Source organism: Lissotriton helveticus, chromosome 5_1, assembly GCF_964261635.1.
Source record: "Lissotriton helveticus chromosome 5_1, aLisHel1.1, whole genome shotgun sequence".
NCBI classification, from domain to species: Eukaryota; Metazoa; Chordata; class Amphibia; order Caudata; family Salamandridae; genus Lissotriton; species Lissotriton helveticus.
Genome location: NC_136065.1, coordinates 1,739,451,031 through 1,739,471,013, shown reverse-complemented (window position 1 = coordinate 1,739,471,013; position 19,983 = coordinate 1,739,451,031). Strand labels below are relative to the sequence as shown.

At 43.9% G+C, this 19,983-nt stretch overlaps 1 protein-coding gene across 1 annotated transcript in view; it reads left to right on the top strand.

Moving 5' to 3' along the window:
• Positions 1-4,403: 4,403 nt before the first annotated feature.
• Positions 4,404-19,983, top strand: part of LOC144753809 (uncharacterized) — a 161,745-nt gene continuing 146,165 nt past the window's right edge. The window contains exon 1 of the mRNA XM_078641382.1: positions 4,404-5,403. Coding sequence (XP_078497508.1) covers positions 4,415-5,403 — 989 coding nt within the window. The 5' untranslated portion in view covers positions 4,404-4,414. The remainder of the gene's footprint in view (positions 5,404-19,983) is intronic.

Below are 19,983 nucleotides of genomic sequence, written 5' to 3'. Positions count from 1 at the left end.
AATTGTTGTGGATGTGTGTTGAGTCTTTGTCTGTGCTTTGCTGATGACGGCTGTGAGGGTGCTCTTCTGGGAAATGCACGTCTTTTTATCATGCAAAACCTACATTTCATTTAAAATGATCAAATATATATCTAAATGTATGATAATTATGTAATTATATTAATAAAGGATGAACGGACCTGAGATGTAGGGATGTTGCGAGATGATACAAGATTAATGTATATCAAGGGTAGATTTAATTTTTTGAGATGAATGTAACATATTTACATTTTTAGTAGCAGGGAGATTGTGATTTCCACAGGACCACCGCTTTTCCTCCAAGTACTGAGGCCAGGATTAAAACTCAAATTATCAGCTTTCAAAGTCAGCTGCTTTGAGCATGTCCCTGTGTATTGGCTCATCACCTATCAGCCTCAGAAGGATAGCAGACGTAAGTGGCCTTGCCAAGTTTGGAATTAGTGGACGACAGGCCATATCAGATCTCAACCCCAATAGTTAACCAGCTGAGCCAACTTTTCACATAGCTGGCATGACACTTAACATGACATATATAACATATTACATGACATACACCATACCATATACATAACAAAATGTTTCATAACATATAGCATAGCATAACCTGACCTAAAGTAACATATCTAGAAATGAACTGATTTCCATGCGGCAATCATATTTTGTTTGCACTATATAAAACTGCAATATGTATCAACAGCGTTGCTAGGACGCTGCCTAAATGTATATATAGATTATCAAAATGTGTTGACTTTCCCTGTCATAGATTGCCTGTTGGTATATTAACCAGCGACTAATCTACTTCAAAATCCTCCCTCCATGGTAGGAATCATGCAGCACCACAGGCATCCGGTAAATTCCTTTATTTTAACTTCTCACCAACAGTGCATCTATGACAGGGACAGTCAACACGTTTAGGCACTTGCCTTCCACAAGACCATAAAGTCCTGCCGTCTAGATAGTCAATTTAAGGTGCAGTTAACCATAGTCCATCATCACTTAAAAAAACCAAAAAAAAACTAGATTGCGTGTTTCATTCTACAATATTGTTATATGTCATCCGCCATCAAAAGTAATTAATGTTATCTCATTCTTCTCATTTCTTTGTGTAATGTACAATTTACAATTTCTCATAATGTTTCTATGTGAATGACTATTTGAACTCAATCTTTTGAGATGGCAGAAATTACATGATTCCTCTTCGATTATTTTCATTTTTTTGTCAATTGTTTCCTTTTCTCTTTGTTTTTGAAGTCTATTTCTTTATCCTGGGAACTAGAGGGGTACCGGTACTTCCAGGCTCCTCTCAGTTCACAAACAACAGGCCCACTTCTCCTCTAATATTCCACAGGTCCAAAAAGTATTCTGAGTAGGGTACCTAGATATGAGCATTTATGTTTGACACTAGGTAGTGGGTGCGCGTTACTCCTGGCTCCTCCCTCAACAATGGGTAAAAGGTCCCAGGGGCGATCGCCACTTACTTTCTCAGCAGTTCCTGGTAGTCTTACTGCAAACTATGCCACATTGCACTGCAGTCATAAAACCCAAAATGGGGGGAACCCTTCTTTCCTTGTGCAGAGTTGTTGTATCTACCCAGAGATGTGGGCAGGGAAATGAGGCGTCCCCTTGCCTGTATCTACCCTAAGCCAGTTCTGGAGGTAGCTTTCCTCCACTGGGTTCAGAGCCATCCTGGCTAGTGTGCTCTTTGGGGACAAAGGCTTTCCCTTTTTCAGTTCTCGCCTTACACTAATCTTTGAATGGGCAGGCTTCACCTCTGCCCCTTTCAAGTTGCAGAAGTTTCTTGGTCCACCACAACTCTCCTTCCTGGACTCAAAGGGATTAAATGCCCCACACCTAGTCCACCCTGTCACCAGGCCTAAGTACGCCATTGGTCTACTCTGGGATCTGTTTTCACACTTCATTAATTTCAAGCACTTGCTTGGCAGTTGCTGGCAGGCTAAAGCGAATTAGACTCCTGGAGCTTCAAAAGCAGGTGAAAAACAAACTTTCTAAAAGTTAATTTTCCTAAATATTATTAAAAGACTAACTTGACCAGTGAATTAGAATTTAAATAAATATGAAAAATAGTCTTTGAATATCTATTTTAGGCATTTCCTCGTAAAAGGTACTAATCAAACTTTATAATCTGTACTTTGACATTTTCTGGGATCCAGCTATAGCCCAGCCAGTGAAAATAGCTTTTGGAGTCTAGTCACTGAGGAAGTATGGCAACTTTATTTTTTAAGATGTTCCACTTTTAAATATCAGGCACCCTACCTTCTGGGTGACAAAGTGTACTTTGTAGTGACTTATTAATATTCAAAAACACAGTATACTGCTTGTCATGCAGAGATATTTTGACACTTTTGACAGTACGGTTTTAGGCTTGGCAGGCCTGAATCCATGTTTTACACCCCATAGGTGCTGCAGCCCACAGGTGATATTTAACGTCCAGGCCTAGGGTGTTTTTGTTACACCATATACAATGGGCAAGTGACATATGTCAATCAGGGGTAATGTCAATCCAATAAAGTGGAGCACAGACACTTTTACTCCTGTTCCACAGGGGTAAAGTGCACAGAAGTTCAAGTCCACCACAATAGGGCACAAATTAGAGGGAAATCATGCCAAAACGCAGTAATGTCCTACAGTCATATTATGATTATATATATCGGGACTTGCTGTATAATGGGGAAGGGGTGAATAGAATGAAATATCTCACTTTTGAAAACTAATTTAGGGAAATATGGCAAGTGAATACGCTGCTGAGTCTGTAGCTGTAAGAAACGTTTTATACCAAAAGGCTGCAGACACGGAGAAGAAAATCTATGTCAGCTGTGGTTAAATTCCTAAAATAGACCAAATTGCAGAATCAGAGTCAGAGAACAGAGGTGGATGACTGCCAGGTCGTAGACCAGGATGAAAATCAAAATTCAAGGAGACCCCCACCCCCAAAAGCGCATACTGAGGACCCTTTGACAAAGCTCTCCTTTATTTTTATCTCTGCGCGTATAGAGAAAGTAAATTGACAGACTAATTTGATTTCTGATGGAATCCTCATAATTTACAAAATGATCCTGGGTTCCAACAATATTCAAGAAGAACATCTTAGAAAAAAGTTTCATGGTATGATCATTTAGTAAAATCTACAAAAAAAAATTCTCAACCCAAATGGTCTGCAAGATAAACAATTACAGCAGGAAGCCGGTGATACTCCTTAAACCTGCAACTCTTGGTAGTAAGTAAATGTTTATTGATTTATCACAACTCTTAAAAGCATACTCTTTGATCCTAGGTGTAAGGATTTTCAGGGCCCCCAGGCAAAATGGCATTTGTTCACAAAGCCTCTAATCACTTCCTCCGGGTCACTGCTATTCCTCACTTTGTTGCATGTCAGGCCTACTCCTCATGCTTTCCTGATGCTTGACAGGCTGCTCATCTCTGCACGAGGACCTGTGTCACGGCACCTAGGGGCATATTATCAACAAGTAGCGATATTTATTGCTAACTAAGCTTAGCGTCATTTTTTCTATCGCCGTATTTTATTGCAGAGATAACGTGCTATTAGCAACGTTTATCTCAAATGCGATAAAATTTCCAGCGTTAGCGGCGAAATGCATGAATATCGCTGGTAATCCAGCGATATTCACGCATTATCGCCAATGGAGACTTAGCCAGAATATCCACCTCCCATTGGATAAAATGACTAAGAACTGGTCTGAGCAGGCGTTCGTTTTCAGCGATATTCGTGCTTAGTGCGAATTTTTTAATCGCTACACCTGCATTGATAATAGGCGATAGCGATGTTAGAGACTGCTTTCAGTCGCTAACAGATTGGGTACGCCCACTTTGCATGTCATTAGCGATAAATATCGCTGACATGCAAAGCGGGCCCCGCACCACTCACTATCGCCTACAAACTGTCACTAACTGCTGTTAGCGACAGCTTGCTAATAGGGCAATGAAATTATTGCTGCTTTGCGGCCGAAAACAGCCCTAAAGCCGCGATAATTTCATATCGCCCGCCTTGATAATATGCCCCCTAGTTTTTCCGTACCACGCTCACAAGCTTATTGGAAGGGTATCTTTTTAAATGGAATATTTTGAAATTTGATGGTTAACAAAAAATACCCTGTAGATTGCAAATTCATTAAAATAGTAAATTGATTATTCTTAAAAACTGTTTTGCTTTAGTTATTTTCACTTTGGTTATTCTAATTGTAAATCAAATCAAATTAAGTCTGCTTCACCGAATAGGATTTTTTTTCTAGCCATGTATTTATTTTGTATTGTAGTGTATACTGCGTATTATGTGCTGGAACTGCAATTTTATGTGGCTATCCGTGTTAGATAACCTGGAATGTGTTTTTTTCTGCTTGTAGCAAATGCTGCTAATGTGATGTTGAATAAACTGTCGATCCCAGGAAAGCAAAGAAACATCCACGCATCATCCATGGCAGATTTCGACTTCTCCCTTCACTCATTTGACGCATCTTTCAGACCAGTGAAGCGAGCAAAGGCCAATTCCACAACGGACCGGAGAGGGGTCTATCCCATGCTGATCCAGGAAAGAGACTTCTTTGCAGAGTTGATAAAGTACCACCATCAGAACAAAGGCACCAACACAAGGCTGAACCTTTTCAGACTTCATGCCTCATCGGCCACCCATCACGAAGGGATCCAGCCTGAAGATGAGGCAGAAGAAGACTTTCTGATACCAGCTGTGCCAAGACCACTCCCCAAGGCAAAACCAGAGAAGAAGTTGGTGGTTACAAATCCGGTAAGGGCCTCAAAGCTGAAACCAGTTGTAGATGAACATGATTCAGTCACACAAACGGTAATTACTGCTGCAGCTGAAGGCAGTGGAAATATGGGAAGCAAAGAAATTAGTGGCCAAGGCGGTGTTCAGATGACAAAGTCCATGGGGATGGTAAATTTAAATTTAAAATATCGAGCCACTGAGGTACAGAAAGCAATACCGACCAAGCGAAGGAATACCAAACCTTTCAAGACTGTAAGCACCAGCCCACCAACTAGCAAGACACCCTCTTCAGAAGAGACTACTTCTTCACTATGGAGGACACCCCCATCTGATCCAAGTGACCCGCCCACACAGAGAGGTATTCAGCATGTCAAAAGGAAGTCCAACAGCCTCAGGAAGGATAGAGCCAGTGTGGGTCTGAAGAAAAACAGCCCCTCACTTCCTTCTGGAAACTTGCAATCAAAAAGTGCAGCTGGAGAACAGAACTCCAGTGTGTTTTCCATCTCATGCAATCCTGGATATGTTCACACCGAGAGCCTCTGCAAGAGTGTTTGTGAATTAAATCCTGCGTACTGCCATAATCGAGGCAAGTGCCTTATACTTGAAAACGTCGGCCCTCTATGCAGGTAAGAGTAGGCCTAAATTGTAGTATCCCCAGGTTCTGTAACTAAACTGTGCCCCATCAGCTATCATCTCTATGCTGTTAGTGCCCTCCCCTTCTCAATCCCTAGCCTTCAACAACCAGAAAACTTTTATGTTAATTGATTGAAATTCAAAAGTGATATTTGCTGACAACAGTGTTTAAACTCTAGGCCTGAGTAAAATTGCAAATGAACAACGTGTCGCCTTTTTCCAAAGAGATGACCTTCTAAAGCATTTTTTCTGGGTCTTTGACAAGAGCACCTCTTGTCAAAGACCCAGAAATATTGCTTTAGATGCATGAAAAAGATGATAGTTAAATTCACTTGATTACGGTCCTCTGGATAAGTCGCCAAAGCACAACTGCAAGTTCGTCACAGCGCATCATGTCAGCTTAACTGCGTCTCCCATTATAAGTATTCCCATGTCGGAGTAAGTGAGCACCAACCCTGCTCTCGCAGCTATAATCAAATATGGGGTGAATTACCTACCACTAGGTCGTGGTCGTAGAAACACAAGAACATTTTGTTCAATCAACCATGAACAGGCCATAAAAAGGTCAGACCCCACTTCTCCTACACACGAGGGATACTCGACTCTTCTCACATGCACTGCACTGCTCGATGGACTGAGACGGAGACTGAAACTTGCAATGTCAACCTAATCCCAGATCAGTCAGACATTGCAAGCCAATTGCTGCATGAAAACTATTGTTGACAAATTTCAGGCTGCATGGTAGATGGTCTACCACACAGTCCCAAGCCAGCTGGTTTTTCCACAGAGATAGGGCCGCCCTGATGTTTCTTTGGTTAAACCTGGAGATCATTTCCCAGAATGTTAGAGTAGTTACACATAGGGTGACTAGGGGCCTCATGTAGGTAAATGGTATTTACCGATTCGAAAATACAGGAATTTACCGATTCGGTATTTACAAATCGGTAAACGCTATGTATGTATATTTACCGAAATAATTACTGAATCGGTAACATTCGGTAATTACCGACCAGTATTTGGCCACCTACATATGGCCCTAGGTGTCCCGGATTTGCTGAGACAGTCGCAGGTTTTCATAGTGGGTCAACTGAACACACTTTTTATATGTTGCAATGCAGTTTAGTTAACAGACTTTTCAGAAATCAATATATTTAACACCGATGACACTTTGATTATCATTTTTATCTAATTGTAGATACTCTGTTGAATAGAAGCTGCTTTGTCTCAAGTGCTTGATAAAAGTACCATGAAAGTTCTTTTACCGAATGAGGCTGATGGGTCCTTCTACCTTGGAAGGGAAATAAAATAGGAAAATGTTACATTTATGTAAAATTACTGATAACACTGGTGTCTTCTGATTCGGAAAAAGAAAAATACCTTTGCAGTTAAAACCCAATGCGCTCTACCTCTCTCCCTTTAACTTCCGGCCTCACAAACAGTGTAAATTATCAAAAGAACTATAAACAACATGTAAAGAAAATGATGATGCGTTACTCTCTGCATAATTAGCTCTTTACACAAATATGTCGGGGATTATAAATTGAGATAACAAAAAACCCGGAAATGAACAGATAATTGAAAAGGAATATGGGTAGTGGAAGTTGAAAGTATAGCTTAAGGGAAGTGTTACATTTATGAAAATGGCGGAATAGGCAACAGCAAAAATAGGAGTAAATAAATGGGGTTACCCCTTGTAAAGAAAAATAAAAAAGAACGTTCCATTTAAATTGCATAAATATCGAATTGAGGAGCATTTTTACAGGCCCCTATCGCCACCACAACGTCACAACGTCACTTTCAGTGACGTTGTGGTGGCGCAAGGGGCCTCGCCTTATTTACAAGGCAGCGTTAAGCCACTGCTTAATGCTGCCTTGTAAATAAGGCCCCCTTTCACCCTATGCTTAGCGTGAAAGGGGTGGGCAGTGGGTGTTGCGGTGGGCGTTCCCCTGAAACACTCATTATTTTTTACCCTGCCCCCTATTTACAAGTGCAGCGTAAATAGGTGGCAGCGCCAAAGTTAACTCCTGGAAAAACCTGGTCTTAAGTTGGCGTAATGAGGAGAAATGCTTTATTTCTCTTCGTTTTTGCTTTTTCCATGTGTGATTCCTTGTGCAGCACACATAGATAAAGTAAAACACCTTGGATTGTTTATGTGTAGGAAGGTGACCCTCCTGTACACAAACAATTCTTTAAAAAAATGCCACTTTGTAACTTCCATGTGTGCTGCATTAAGCAGCACATATAGAAGTGACAAAAAAGCATTTCAGGATTGTTTATGTGCAGGAAGGGACACCTTCCAACACATAAATAAACCGGCCCTGCACGCCAACACCCTTGCACTATGGTGCAAGGGTGCCTGTGTTGGCGCTACACTGCTAAGAGTAACGCCAATGCAGGGGGAAATGCAAGGCTGCACCATATCCTTGTAAATATGGTGCAGCCTTGCGTTTCTGAAGTGGCGTAGTGAGGCGTTAAGCAATGACGGCTAACGCCTCACTCCAACACCTCATTGTATATATGCCCCTGACTGCCTAGTTTTGCGCTGATCTATCCTGGGAGAGACCTTGGCAAGAAACTAGAACTTTATTCAGAGGTGTGCCTCTGCTTGGTTTGGGGTAAATCTGTGCAGTATTGTTTGTGAAATTAGTGCAAGTCAGCAGGGACTTTAATTCATTTAGTATCTGTTAATTTGCAGATAATTAGCCTGTGTTCAAGGATAATACATTTAAAAGTAAACAAATCATATTGGAAGAGGGAGCATTTCCCCATCTTCCATTAGCGAACCTAAGAGATTTTAAGCATCCAGGCAACCCGATTGGCTGGCAGCAACTAAAATAATTTTGTAGCGCTGGGTATCACAGGATTCCAGGCACAGAAACCCGCATCCGAAAAAAAGTGACAGAGGAATTCTAAGATGATGAGAGAGCATTCCCTGATTACATGGAGGATAAAGGGGTAATTTGAAGGGGGAAAGCACATTTTAGGGGATTTGTAGATCCAATTTGAGGACTCTGGACCTAGAAATTTGCTGGCAGATCCATGATAAAACCTGTCAAATCCTTTTTTCAGATCCTGAAAAAATGTATTACTAAAAAGATCATGTACGGTGAGGATTGAAGATTCTGGGGTTGGCTCAGTAGACAAATGCCAGGACGTGTTCCCAAAGCCCACAATGTAAGGCCAAGGCTGTAAAAACCTGGTACAATAGTACATTGCCACATGTGCAAACATATGGCACAATAGTACAGAACCAGTGCAGGGCATGACATTTGGCACTGTATGCGGTTGTATGTCAATACAACGCAGGCTTTTACCCCGCATGCCATTACAACGCGGGGATTACAACGAAAGTCGTTACAACGACTTTCGCTGGAGGGCGCTGGATAGTGGAATAGTTTAATTTTCTATTCCAACTCCAGCCCATGTTGACAGTAGGGAAAGTGTTGGATAGAAAATTAAACTATTCCCTATCCAACAGCGCCCTCCAGCGAAAGTCGTTGTAACGACTTTCGTTGTAATCCCGCGTTGTAATGGCAGTGCGGGGCAATCGCTGCGTTGTTATGGCTGTTCTCCTTATATGCAGTGGCAAGCCAGACAGCTGTACCTGAGCTGTATGCTGTTGAATACTAGGATCAGGTGGTTCTGCTGGGGCCACAGACTTTGAAGCAATAAGCTCTCAGCCCAAACAATCAAAGATGAGGCCACTGTCATTGCATATTTTCAGGGTAGATTTTGCATACTGTTTCCAATTGTCCAGTGGAGGTTTGTTACAAAGTCCAAAATGTTTCCACACGTTCTGGTTGCAGCATAAACAGGAAGGAAATCCCTCAAATATTCCTAATGAACTCCTCAGACTCAAGCGCATATCTTTCAGTTGCAAAGAGATCATCACAAATTAGGTTCCTGGTCCACAAGAAATGCCCAGTACTAATGGTGCAATCAGAATTCTTCAATCAAGCAACATCTTCCTGTCTCTGGACCTTCTTTTGTAGCCTCAGAGGGAAATACACCAGCACAAACAGGCTTCACTTGTAGCACCTTACCCCTATTTATACTGATGGTCAGCAGCAGACTAAAGTAAAATGCTGGAAACAGAGGTTCAGGCAGAACCAGAGACTGCTCTCGCCATTGTTCTCTGGCCGGCAAGCAGAAATTTTCCAGTTTAGCGGGGAGGGAGGTATTTTTTCTGGGCAGTGCAGTGTTTTGGGGACTTTGTGAAAGCTGACCTAAGAATGCATTCTGCCCACTGCTTACTATTGCCTTTGTGGTTTGTAACTCACATTTGCTTGCTTTCCATTTGCTGGCTTTATTTGTTTTAGCCTGTCCAGCATGTCATTGTCCTTCTTGTGCCTGCTGTATTATTCCACAAGTGCTCGCTTTCTGTAAATAGTAGGCCTGTTAGAAATTGGGGTTCTGGTTGGCAGAGGTATGCACCCTGTCCAAGCTGGAAACAAAATCCTAGTCAGGGTAAGTCACAGCACACCCTAAATTATCTTGTGCTCACCCTCTGGTAGCTTGTCACAGACCAGCCAGGCTTAACTTAAGAGGCAATGTATAAAGTATTTGTGCAACACTTCAAACAGTAACACATGACAACAACACAAAAAGACTCTACACAAGTTTAGAAAAATAGAGTACAATATTATATATAAAGTAAGACCAATACGACAAAAATGCAATAAGTAAAAGACTAGGTATGATTTTTTAAAGAATAAATGTAAAATAGCACTTAGAAGCAATAAGCTTTTAAAGGGGTTATCTAGTCGTGCTGGACCGGGCAAAGTCAAAAGTTCAGGCTGACTGCAATGGAGCGCGGGCCGGATACGGGGAGCCACTTGGGCCCACGGAACAGAAGCTTCTTGATCTGGGATGCATAGTTGTCGACGAGGATTAGAGGTATAGCAGAAGCGATGCATCTGTGATGAACCACTGTGTAAAGTCGCCTTTGGAATCGACCCTGAATCGCCTGCTGAGGGAACAGCTGTCGCGCATAGCATTTGGAACCAGTGCCTCGCACTCAGAACTGACACATTGCCGTGGTTGTGTGGTGAAACACTGTGGATGAGATGAATTGATTTTCTCGATGCAACTGCAGCGATGTGTCGGATCCAAGTGCTCCTGCACCAGACGATGTGTCGATTTCAAAGGCAATGCTCTAGTTCTGAGGGTGATGCGCTGTGTCTGCTCCATGCAACAATGTGGATGCTCTGGTTTCGACTCGCGCAAAAATGAAGATGCGCTGGTTCTGATAAGGATGCGTGGTTTCTAGTTGATGCTGCACTTTGTACCCACTTCCATTGCCTCGGGACTGGGATGCCACCACTTGGCAGGGCAAGATTTGCTGCAAGCAAAGTCCAGGTGCTGTTGCCGGATGATCTTAATTTTTTGATGTCCCTGAGACTTAGAACATGAGACAAGCTAGCAAGCCCTTGGAGTCACTCTGGCTTCAAGTGATCCAGGTCCATCCAGTCCTTCTCACCCAGTATAGCAGCTCAGCAAGATGTATCACAAGAGGCAAGCACCAGCAAGTCCTTGGCCTCACTCTGGGTTCACATGTTACAGTTCCAGTACTTCTCACACAGGTAGGAGAACAGCAGGCAGCACAGCAGTCCTTTCTCCAGCACAGCAGTTCTTCTTCCTGACAGAGTGGTTACAGGTCTAGAAATGTACTAAGGTCATGGTGTCAGAGGTCCAGTACTTATACCCTATTGTGTCTTTGAAGTGGGAGATACTTCAAAGAAACCTTTGAAGTGCACTTAAGATCTCCCTTCCTGCCCTGGCACCAGACTAATAACAGGGGGGTATACAGCCCTTTGTGTGTGAACAGGACACAGCCTATTATGGTGTAAGTGTGAGGCTGTACCCAGCTTCTCCCTCCCATCTCACAGGAAGGTCCATCAAGACGCACCTAAGCACTCTGTGTCTGACTTTCTAGAGGAAGTACACAAAGCCCAGCTGTTACCCATTCCAGACTGAACAGAGACAGGCAGCAGACACCAAATGCCTAAAGTAAGTAAATGGCAACTTTCTAAAAGTGGCATTTGCTAAACAGAAATTTCCAATCCAACTTCTGCATGAGTTGTGATTTTAAATTGTGAGTTCAGTGAAAGCAAACTTGAAAAGTATATCTCTTCAGAATTGGGAATGACACTTTTAAAATGTAATAGGGTAATCCCAGTGGTATCCTATGGGAGAGATAGGCCTTGCAGTTGTGAAAAACTTAATTGGGAGTTTTTCACTACCAAGACATGTAAAACTTAAAATACATGTCCTGCCTTTTAAATACATTGCACGTGGCAGTGTAAAACTACACATACAGGCTCTGCAGTGGCAGGCCTGAGCCATGGTTAGAGGGCTACTTAAGTGGGTGTCACAATGAGTGCTGCAGGCCCCCTAGTAGCATTTAATTTACAGGCCCTGGGCACATGTAGTTCACTTTACTAGGGACGCATAGGTACATTAAATATGACAATTGAGATTAAGGCAATGTTTCCATGTTTAGGGGAGAGAGATTACACATACTTTAGTACAGGTCAGCAGTGGTAAAGTGAGCAGAGTGCTAAAACCATCAAAAACTAGGTCAGAAAATGGAGGGAGGGAGGCAAAAAGCTGGGGAAGACAACCCTAAGTCTATCAGGTCTAACAAGGACAATTTTGTTATGATCTTGCAACATTTGATGTGCATTTAAATACAAAGGATTTATCTGACAACCTGGGGGTGTGAAAGGTAATTATTTTTTCTAGCACACAACATCATTTAAATGTCTGTAAATGAACTGTGCAAATATTTCAGAATATATCATAATTAGGAAAGCACCACAGAAGCACATATTTTGTAATTCTGAGGTGTGCTGGAAGCAAATATAATAATAGATTAAAACAAATCAATACAGTAATTTATGCTACTTCCCCGCTTTATGGCTTGTGCGCTCTATACTTATATCAGTAAAACTGTACATCTGTGTCAATGTAAAGGTCATTCCAATTGCAAACGTGTGGTCTGTGATGGCAGTGCACTACCACACCGTGCATATTCCACTCTAAGACACTCCCTCTATGCTCATCTACTCTCCTCTATGCCACTCTACGCCCTCCACTCTACACACTCCATGCCAGTCCATGCAATCTAGACCACTCTATGCCACTCCACTCTATGACACATTAATCTACTCCACCCTACGTCACTCTAACCCATTACGCTCAACTACACTCTACCCCATTTGATGTCACTCCGCTCTATGCCCCTCTAGGCTACTCTACTTCACTGTACTTCGCTAACTCTATGACACTCCATTCTATCGAACTCCATTCTACTTCACTCTACTTTGCAACCCTCTATGGCACTCTACTCCACCATATGCCACTCCACTCTTCAACACTCTACTCTGTCACTCCACTCTGCCTCACTATATGCTAATCTACTATACACCACTCAATGCAACTCTATGACAATACACTCTCTGAAACTCTGCAACATTGTATGCCACTTCACTTTAGGCTATCCTACTCCTCTGTACGCCACTACACTCCATACCACTCCACTCTACACCACTGCATTCCCCATGCCACTCCATTCTATGCCACTCTATGCCATTTCACTCTACGCCACGCCACAATGCTGCACTTTACGACAGTCCACTCTGACACTCTACACCACTCCACTCTACGCCACTCTACAACACTCCACTCGATGACACTCTATGCCACTCTGCAACACTACACTCTACAACACGCTATATACTCCAATCTATGAAAGTCTTTGCTACTCCATTCTACTACACTCCATGCCACTTTACTTCACTTTACAACACTCCATGCAATGCCACTTCACTCTATGACACTTTACTCCATTCTACACTATGCCACTCTACTCTACAACACGTTACTCTACTCTATACCACTTTACTCCACTTTAGGCTATGCCACTCTACAGCACTCTGCTCTACGCCTCTTCACTCTGTGCCACTCCACTCTTTGACGCTCTTCTCCACTCTACTTCACTCTTCAGTACTCCCCTCTACGACACTCTACTCAATTCTATTCCACTCCACTCTATGACACTCTATACGACTACACTCTACCACAACCCGCTCCATTCTGCAACTCTATTCCACACTATGACACTCCATTCTACACCACTCCACTCTACAACACTTTACTCCACTCTCCGCCACTCCACCCAGCACCCCTTCACTCTACTCCCCTCTACGAAACTCCAATCTACACCACTCTCGATACTTTACACCATTCTATGCCCCTTCACTCTACGTGCACCCACTCTACACCCCTCCACTCTTCACCCTTCACTCCATGCCTCTCCACTCTACGAGACTTTACCCTACTCTACCCACTCTTTATCCCACTCTCCTCTATGCCCCTCCAGTCTACTCCCCTCCACTCTTCTCCACTCTACGCCACATTACGCCACTCTACCCCACTTTAACCCACTCCACTCTATGCAATAGTATGACACTCCACTCTACCGGAAGTACCAGGAATTAGCTCTGTGGGCAGTGGGTGGCGGTCTAGATGCTGAGGATGAGGGGGTTAAAAGCACAGCCGCAGCGTGGCAGTGCAGTGGATGCTCTCAAGGGACACGCCAATGGTCTGCCAAAGGACATGCCCAAACGCTCCAGTGTGAGGAGGTGGATAGCTGGTACGAGGGGCCTTGGCTACTACCTGGTAAATATGAAACTATGGTGGTGAGACACAAGATGTGTTTTTTAAGAAGTGAGATTGATAAGTATTTGGTTGGATGTCCCTTTTAACTAACCTTCTTTGTTATTAACAGTCACTGTGTGTACAGAACAAGGGTCCTGAAAGGTGGATTAAGACACCACGCCCTGAAGAAATTGCCTCTACTATATACAGGCAATGAAACATGTCAGCCCATCCTTATGTGGTCTGCAAGCATGCAGTCGGTTTTTAATTTGGATAGGCCCAGAAGTTCAGAACCAAGTGGTTTGGTGACGGTGTGGCCTGTCTCAATTTTAACCTCACGGGTTGTGTTGTTGTCACAAGACAAACATTTATTTTTCACTGGTTTTCTGGACACTATTACTTTTGCAACACAGAGACCGATGATGAAAAACGTGGGCACAACTGGTGATAATGAACCAGTAAGCTCTGTTGGTGTTGCGCATGTGAGGCGCTATCTCGTGTTTCACATTTTTTCACAAATGCATTCACAGTCTTATGTCTTAAATACACCTCTTGAAGTGGAGGGTATTTGTCGATAACACAGTGACTGTTAATTTGAAGGCGAGTTGTATAATATTTGAAAAGATAGGGCCAGCGTGAGTAGGGGCAATACCTTAGAATTATGAGGGATTGTTGTTGGGGTAAAAAATGAATTGCCATTCCCACTCAGGAAGTCAAAAGAATTAAGTGCCTGTGTTGGTCTGGTTAAATTGTGTTTGTTGGTCCTTTTTGTCTGAAACATAATCAATCTTTAGTTATAGGTGATTTTAATATCCACTATGAAAACAGGTACGACAATATGGGCAAACAATTAAAAGGTGATATGCAGATTTTACAACTCAAACAATGGGTTAATGGACCCACTCATGTTGTTGGCCATACACTCAACCTCTTATTTTCAAATGTTGAATCTAAAGGGGTTACGGAACCAGAGCCCCTTACTTGGATTGATGATTCTCTAATTAATTTTACTCTCATCCTACCGTTTAATAAAATCAGCCTGAGTACGCCCTTGACCGGGAATAAGAGACACCGGAATCTTATAACTCCCGAACTGTTTACCTCTCATTTTCCTTTAAGAGATCAAATTAACTTAAAGACAGTTCCAGTCCAGACAATGGTTGATATACTAAATTCAGCAAAAACTTGCACACTAGATTTATGCGCCCCCAAGATAGAAAATAAATCTATAAGGAAATCACCCTCAGAAAAGTGGTATAACCCTGACCAAGACTCCAAAAAAGAAAATGTATATCTCTAGAACATAAATGTAGAGTGACCAAAAATAAGGACGATAAATTAGCCTATAGGGAAGATTTAAAGAATTATCACACAGCTATGAAACATGCGAAGAAGGCATACTTCGTACAAAGAATCGAAGCAAACAGTTACTCAAATAAAGAACTATTGAAACTAGTGAAGGAATTGTGTAAACCAGTGGGTATGTCACAAATGTGACTGCATCAGCAGACAACTGTGAGAAAGTCAGCAATTTTTTTGTCGATAAAATAATCCAAATCTACTCTCATTTTAAAAAGCAGTCTACCCCAGAGGGTTACCTAATCCTGGTGTAAAATCCCACTTAGGTAATTTTGTATCTCTATCTGAAGAACAAGTTGCCAAGGTAATGTTGGAGGTCAAATCAGGATCTCCTCTCGACCCCTGTCGGCATTTCATTTTTTCTCGACTCATAACTGTTCTCTGCCCTTATGTTACACACATTTTCTATCAATCACTAGATACAGCTGTATTCCCAGAATCATGGAAACAAGCAAATGTGTCCCCTCTGGCATAAAACGTTGGTATTAATGTGACCAACTAAGGCAGAGACCTGGGAGGCAACTTAGGGGAGCAAACTGCTTAGGCAGGTCGCTGTAGTGCAGAAGTCGAGGCCCTCCTCCACTGCAGGCTACCACCTGCTCCTCATCCCTGGTGGCCAGTGGTAGGCCGTCAGCTCTTGTGTTCGCTCTGCCCTTTTACCCTGTGATTGTGCTCCTGCTTCCATAGTGTACCTAATTGTATTTGCCTTATTCCCTTGTACTGTTGTTGTGTTATTGTGCCGGTTTTTTGCCTCTGCTCCTCTGCCTGCTCTACCCTCTCATCTTCCCGCAACTGGGACCCCTGGAGCCCCGCCCACCCTGCTCGCCAATTCGCCACCAGCTTCCGCCTCCCAGCTGCTCCTCCCTCCCACCTCCCCTCATATGGTGGCTGCTGCACGGCCGCGCAGCGGGTGCGCCGAAGGCATGTCTAAGGCAAGCCCGTCTATGCCTGGACCGCGCCCAGTGCCAGACCCCCTGGTCCCCGCAGACACCACACTGAACACTGCCACTACACCACCAGCATCCTCCACGCACTCTACACCGGACAATAGTACACCTGTTTCCTGGCCATCCCAAAACACACCAAAGGACCCTTATCCTGCCGGAGCTGCAACTTCAGCAGCCTCGAGCCACTAAACCACCCACGGTGACAGGACGCAACCACCTCAGATGCATTCTACTGAACACCCACTCCGCACGCAAACACGCCGTCGAACTCTGGGACCTGCTCGACACATCCTCCCAGGACATCGCCTTCCTGACAGAGACCTGGATGAACGCCTCCGCGGCACCCGACATCGACATAGCCATCCCGGACGGCTACAAGATCACCCGCATCGACCGCACCAACGGAGTAGGAGGTGGAAGCGCCATCATCCACAAGAACACCCTCAGGGTTTCGACCAGCACCGATGACACCCTCAGCACTGCAGAACACCTGCACTTCCAGGTCCACACTGATCCCAACATCACCCTTAGAGGAACTCTAGTCTAGAGACCCACGGACCCCGGCCTCAGTTAAGCGACTCCATCGCCGACTTCGTCATGATGCACGCCCTTGCCCCCACAGACTACATCCTCCTCGGAGACCTGAACTTCCACCTCGAGAACAACAACGACACCAACTCCACCACCCTGATCGACAACCTCGCCAACCTCGGTCTCAGACAGCTCATCACAACACCCACCCACTTCGCTGGCGACATGCTTGACCCCATCTTCTCCGCAAGCCCCCACGTCTCCTTCAGCAACACCACAGAACTACACTGGGCCGACCATCGATGCACCCACTTCACCTTCCGGAAAACCACCAAGCACCACCACATTCAACAGATCCCCCGCTGCAGCTGGAGCAAGACCAGCAAGACTCCACCCTCGCCCGAAGTCCAACCCCCTGCTCACCTGGACCAACATAAACAACACCAACACCATCAAACTCATGAACACCATCCACTCCGGCTCTTCGTCAGACCCATGCCCGCACCACATCTTCAACAAAGCCAGCGCCACCATCGCACCTCATCTCCGCAAGGCCATCAACATCTCCTTCGAGACTGCGACCTTCCCGGAGAGCTGGAAGCACGCCAAGATCAACGCCTTACTCAAGAAACCCAAGGCGGATCCGAGGGGCCTCAAGAACTTCTGGCCCTTCTCCCTGCTTCTGTTCCCGGTGAAGGTGATCAAGAAAACCGTCAACAGACAGCTGACCCTCTACCTCCACAAGAACAACATCCTGGAACCATTCCAGTCCGGGTTCCGCAGCAAAACTCCTGAAACATCTTCCACCCTAGGCCACTCCTTTCTATGACACTCACTCCTCTCTATGCCACTCTACATCTCACCACTTTACATCACTCTACTTCAATCTATGCCACTTAGCTGTAGGCCATTTGAATTCACTCTATGCCTCCCCACTCTATGCCACTTCACTTTGTGACTCCACAACACTCTATGTCACTCCACTCTTCCCACGACACTATATGACACTCCACTCTATACCACTCCACTCTATGACACTAACTCCACTATATGCCACTTCACTCTACGATACTCTATGACGCTTTATTCCACTCTACTCCCCTCTACTCCATGGCCCTCCATCCAACAATCTTCCATTATGTGCACCTCTAATCTACGCCTCTTTGCTCCATGAAACTCCACTCTATGCCACTCTACAACACGAAACACCACCCTACGCCCCTCTACTCTACTTCCCTCTACTCTACAACACTCCACTCTATCAATCAATCAGCATTTGTTGAGCACTGCACTGTCACCCTTGGGGGTATCTGAGTGCTGGGGTGTGAGGTCTCTGTAGAAAAGCCAGGTTTTGAAAAAAAGTTGGGAGAGCAACTAAACGAGTAGAAAAAGGCAAAACAGAGGGCAGAAAAATGAGCGAGCAGAAAAAGCAAACCAGAGGGCTGAAAAATTAACAGAAAAGGCAAAACAAAGCAGAAGAGGGTAAAACGAGCTGAAAAGGCCAGTCTACTCAACTCCACTCTACTCCACTTCACTTTACACCGCTCCACTCTACTCCATGACACTCCACTCTACGCTATGACACTCCACTCTACTGCACTTCTCTCAAATCTATGGTACTCTACAATCCTCTACTCCAATCTACGCCACAACACTCTACACCACTCTGTTCAATGACACTCCACTCCATGCTACTTTCCTTTAGACTACTAACATTCAGCCATGCTGAACAGCAGTTACGCTAGTGTACAACATGGCTAAAACACACTGGCAAAGCCAATAGATCTTGCATAAGTGAGACCTATTGGCTTTGCCAATCCTTGTTCTCTTTAGAGTAGGTTTTAAGGAGTAAAGTAGTCAGCCGTCAGTGATAAAATCTAATCATTCCTATTACAGTTCCCAAAATTCCCATTCCTTGTTTTGCACAACAGTGCTTTTTCTGTCTTGAATACATGCTTTGTGGTATTAAATCTATTAGGAACCCCAATATCATGAATCCTTGTCTCAACTCAACAGAGCTCTTCCCTGTTGTCTTGGTCCACGCTGGCTCCAATCAGCTGAGCTGATTGAGCTGGCTATAGGCTCCTCTGAGTTTCACTGGCCTTTCTTCTGACTGGGTAAATGTGCTCCAAGTCCTCTTATACAGTTATATCCCACATGACATACCCAAGGGAAGTCCTGCAGCACATCCTGGGCGTGCAGTGACCGGAGCTCTAAAGTGGTAGCTAGAGAGCAGGCTCATCTGAAGCGTAGATGCACTGAGGTTGAGTACGATGGGGCAGATTTACAAGCCCCTTGCGCCACTTTTGCGTCACTTTTCCCATGTTAAAAATGACATAACAGCTATCAAGGGATTTGGTGACTCAATCTAACTTCACCGCAGGTCGTTTCTGCCTAGGCTACATTCACAGTGCTAATTGTTTGTAATAGCATTTTATAATAACAATATACAAATCAAATGTCATAACACATTTAAAGTTCTGTTTTCCTTGTGCATACACGGGCAGCTATGCAGGAGCTCTGCAAGCAGTAAGTATTTTTGAAGAGTTACAATTATGTCAATTTGGGAGAAAAAAACACCTTTCCTTACAACAGGGAACTCTATTGGTCTTGGTAATCAGGCAGCTGCCACCTCAGAGGAGAAAATGCTAAATATCTAACAAAAAAGCCCCCCAAAAACACGAAAAGATAAAATTAATACCACAGCAGGCACAATGCTGAGATGATGTGTTTTGGCTTAATGATGTTTCAGGGTTACTAAGGAATACTATTATATTGGTATCATGACCAATACTCTTGAGGATCCAACTTCACATTCAGAGGTGCATCATGTAATTTCAGATGTCTGTGCTGTCATGGCAGTCTGGCCCATTCATGGAAAATGAAGATGACTATCATGTACTTCCTCACGGTCTGTTGAGAAGCTCGGGGGTCTGGGGATGGGTGTTGACAAATACGCCTCAACACTTCCTGCTAATAGCACTAGCTAGGCGTAATCTAGTGCCATTGTCTGTCACTAGGGACACGAACGTGAGGGACCAACGGTAGATTAACTATAACTATCACTGGATATTT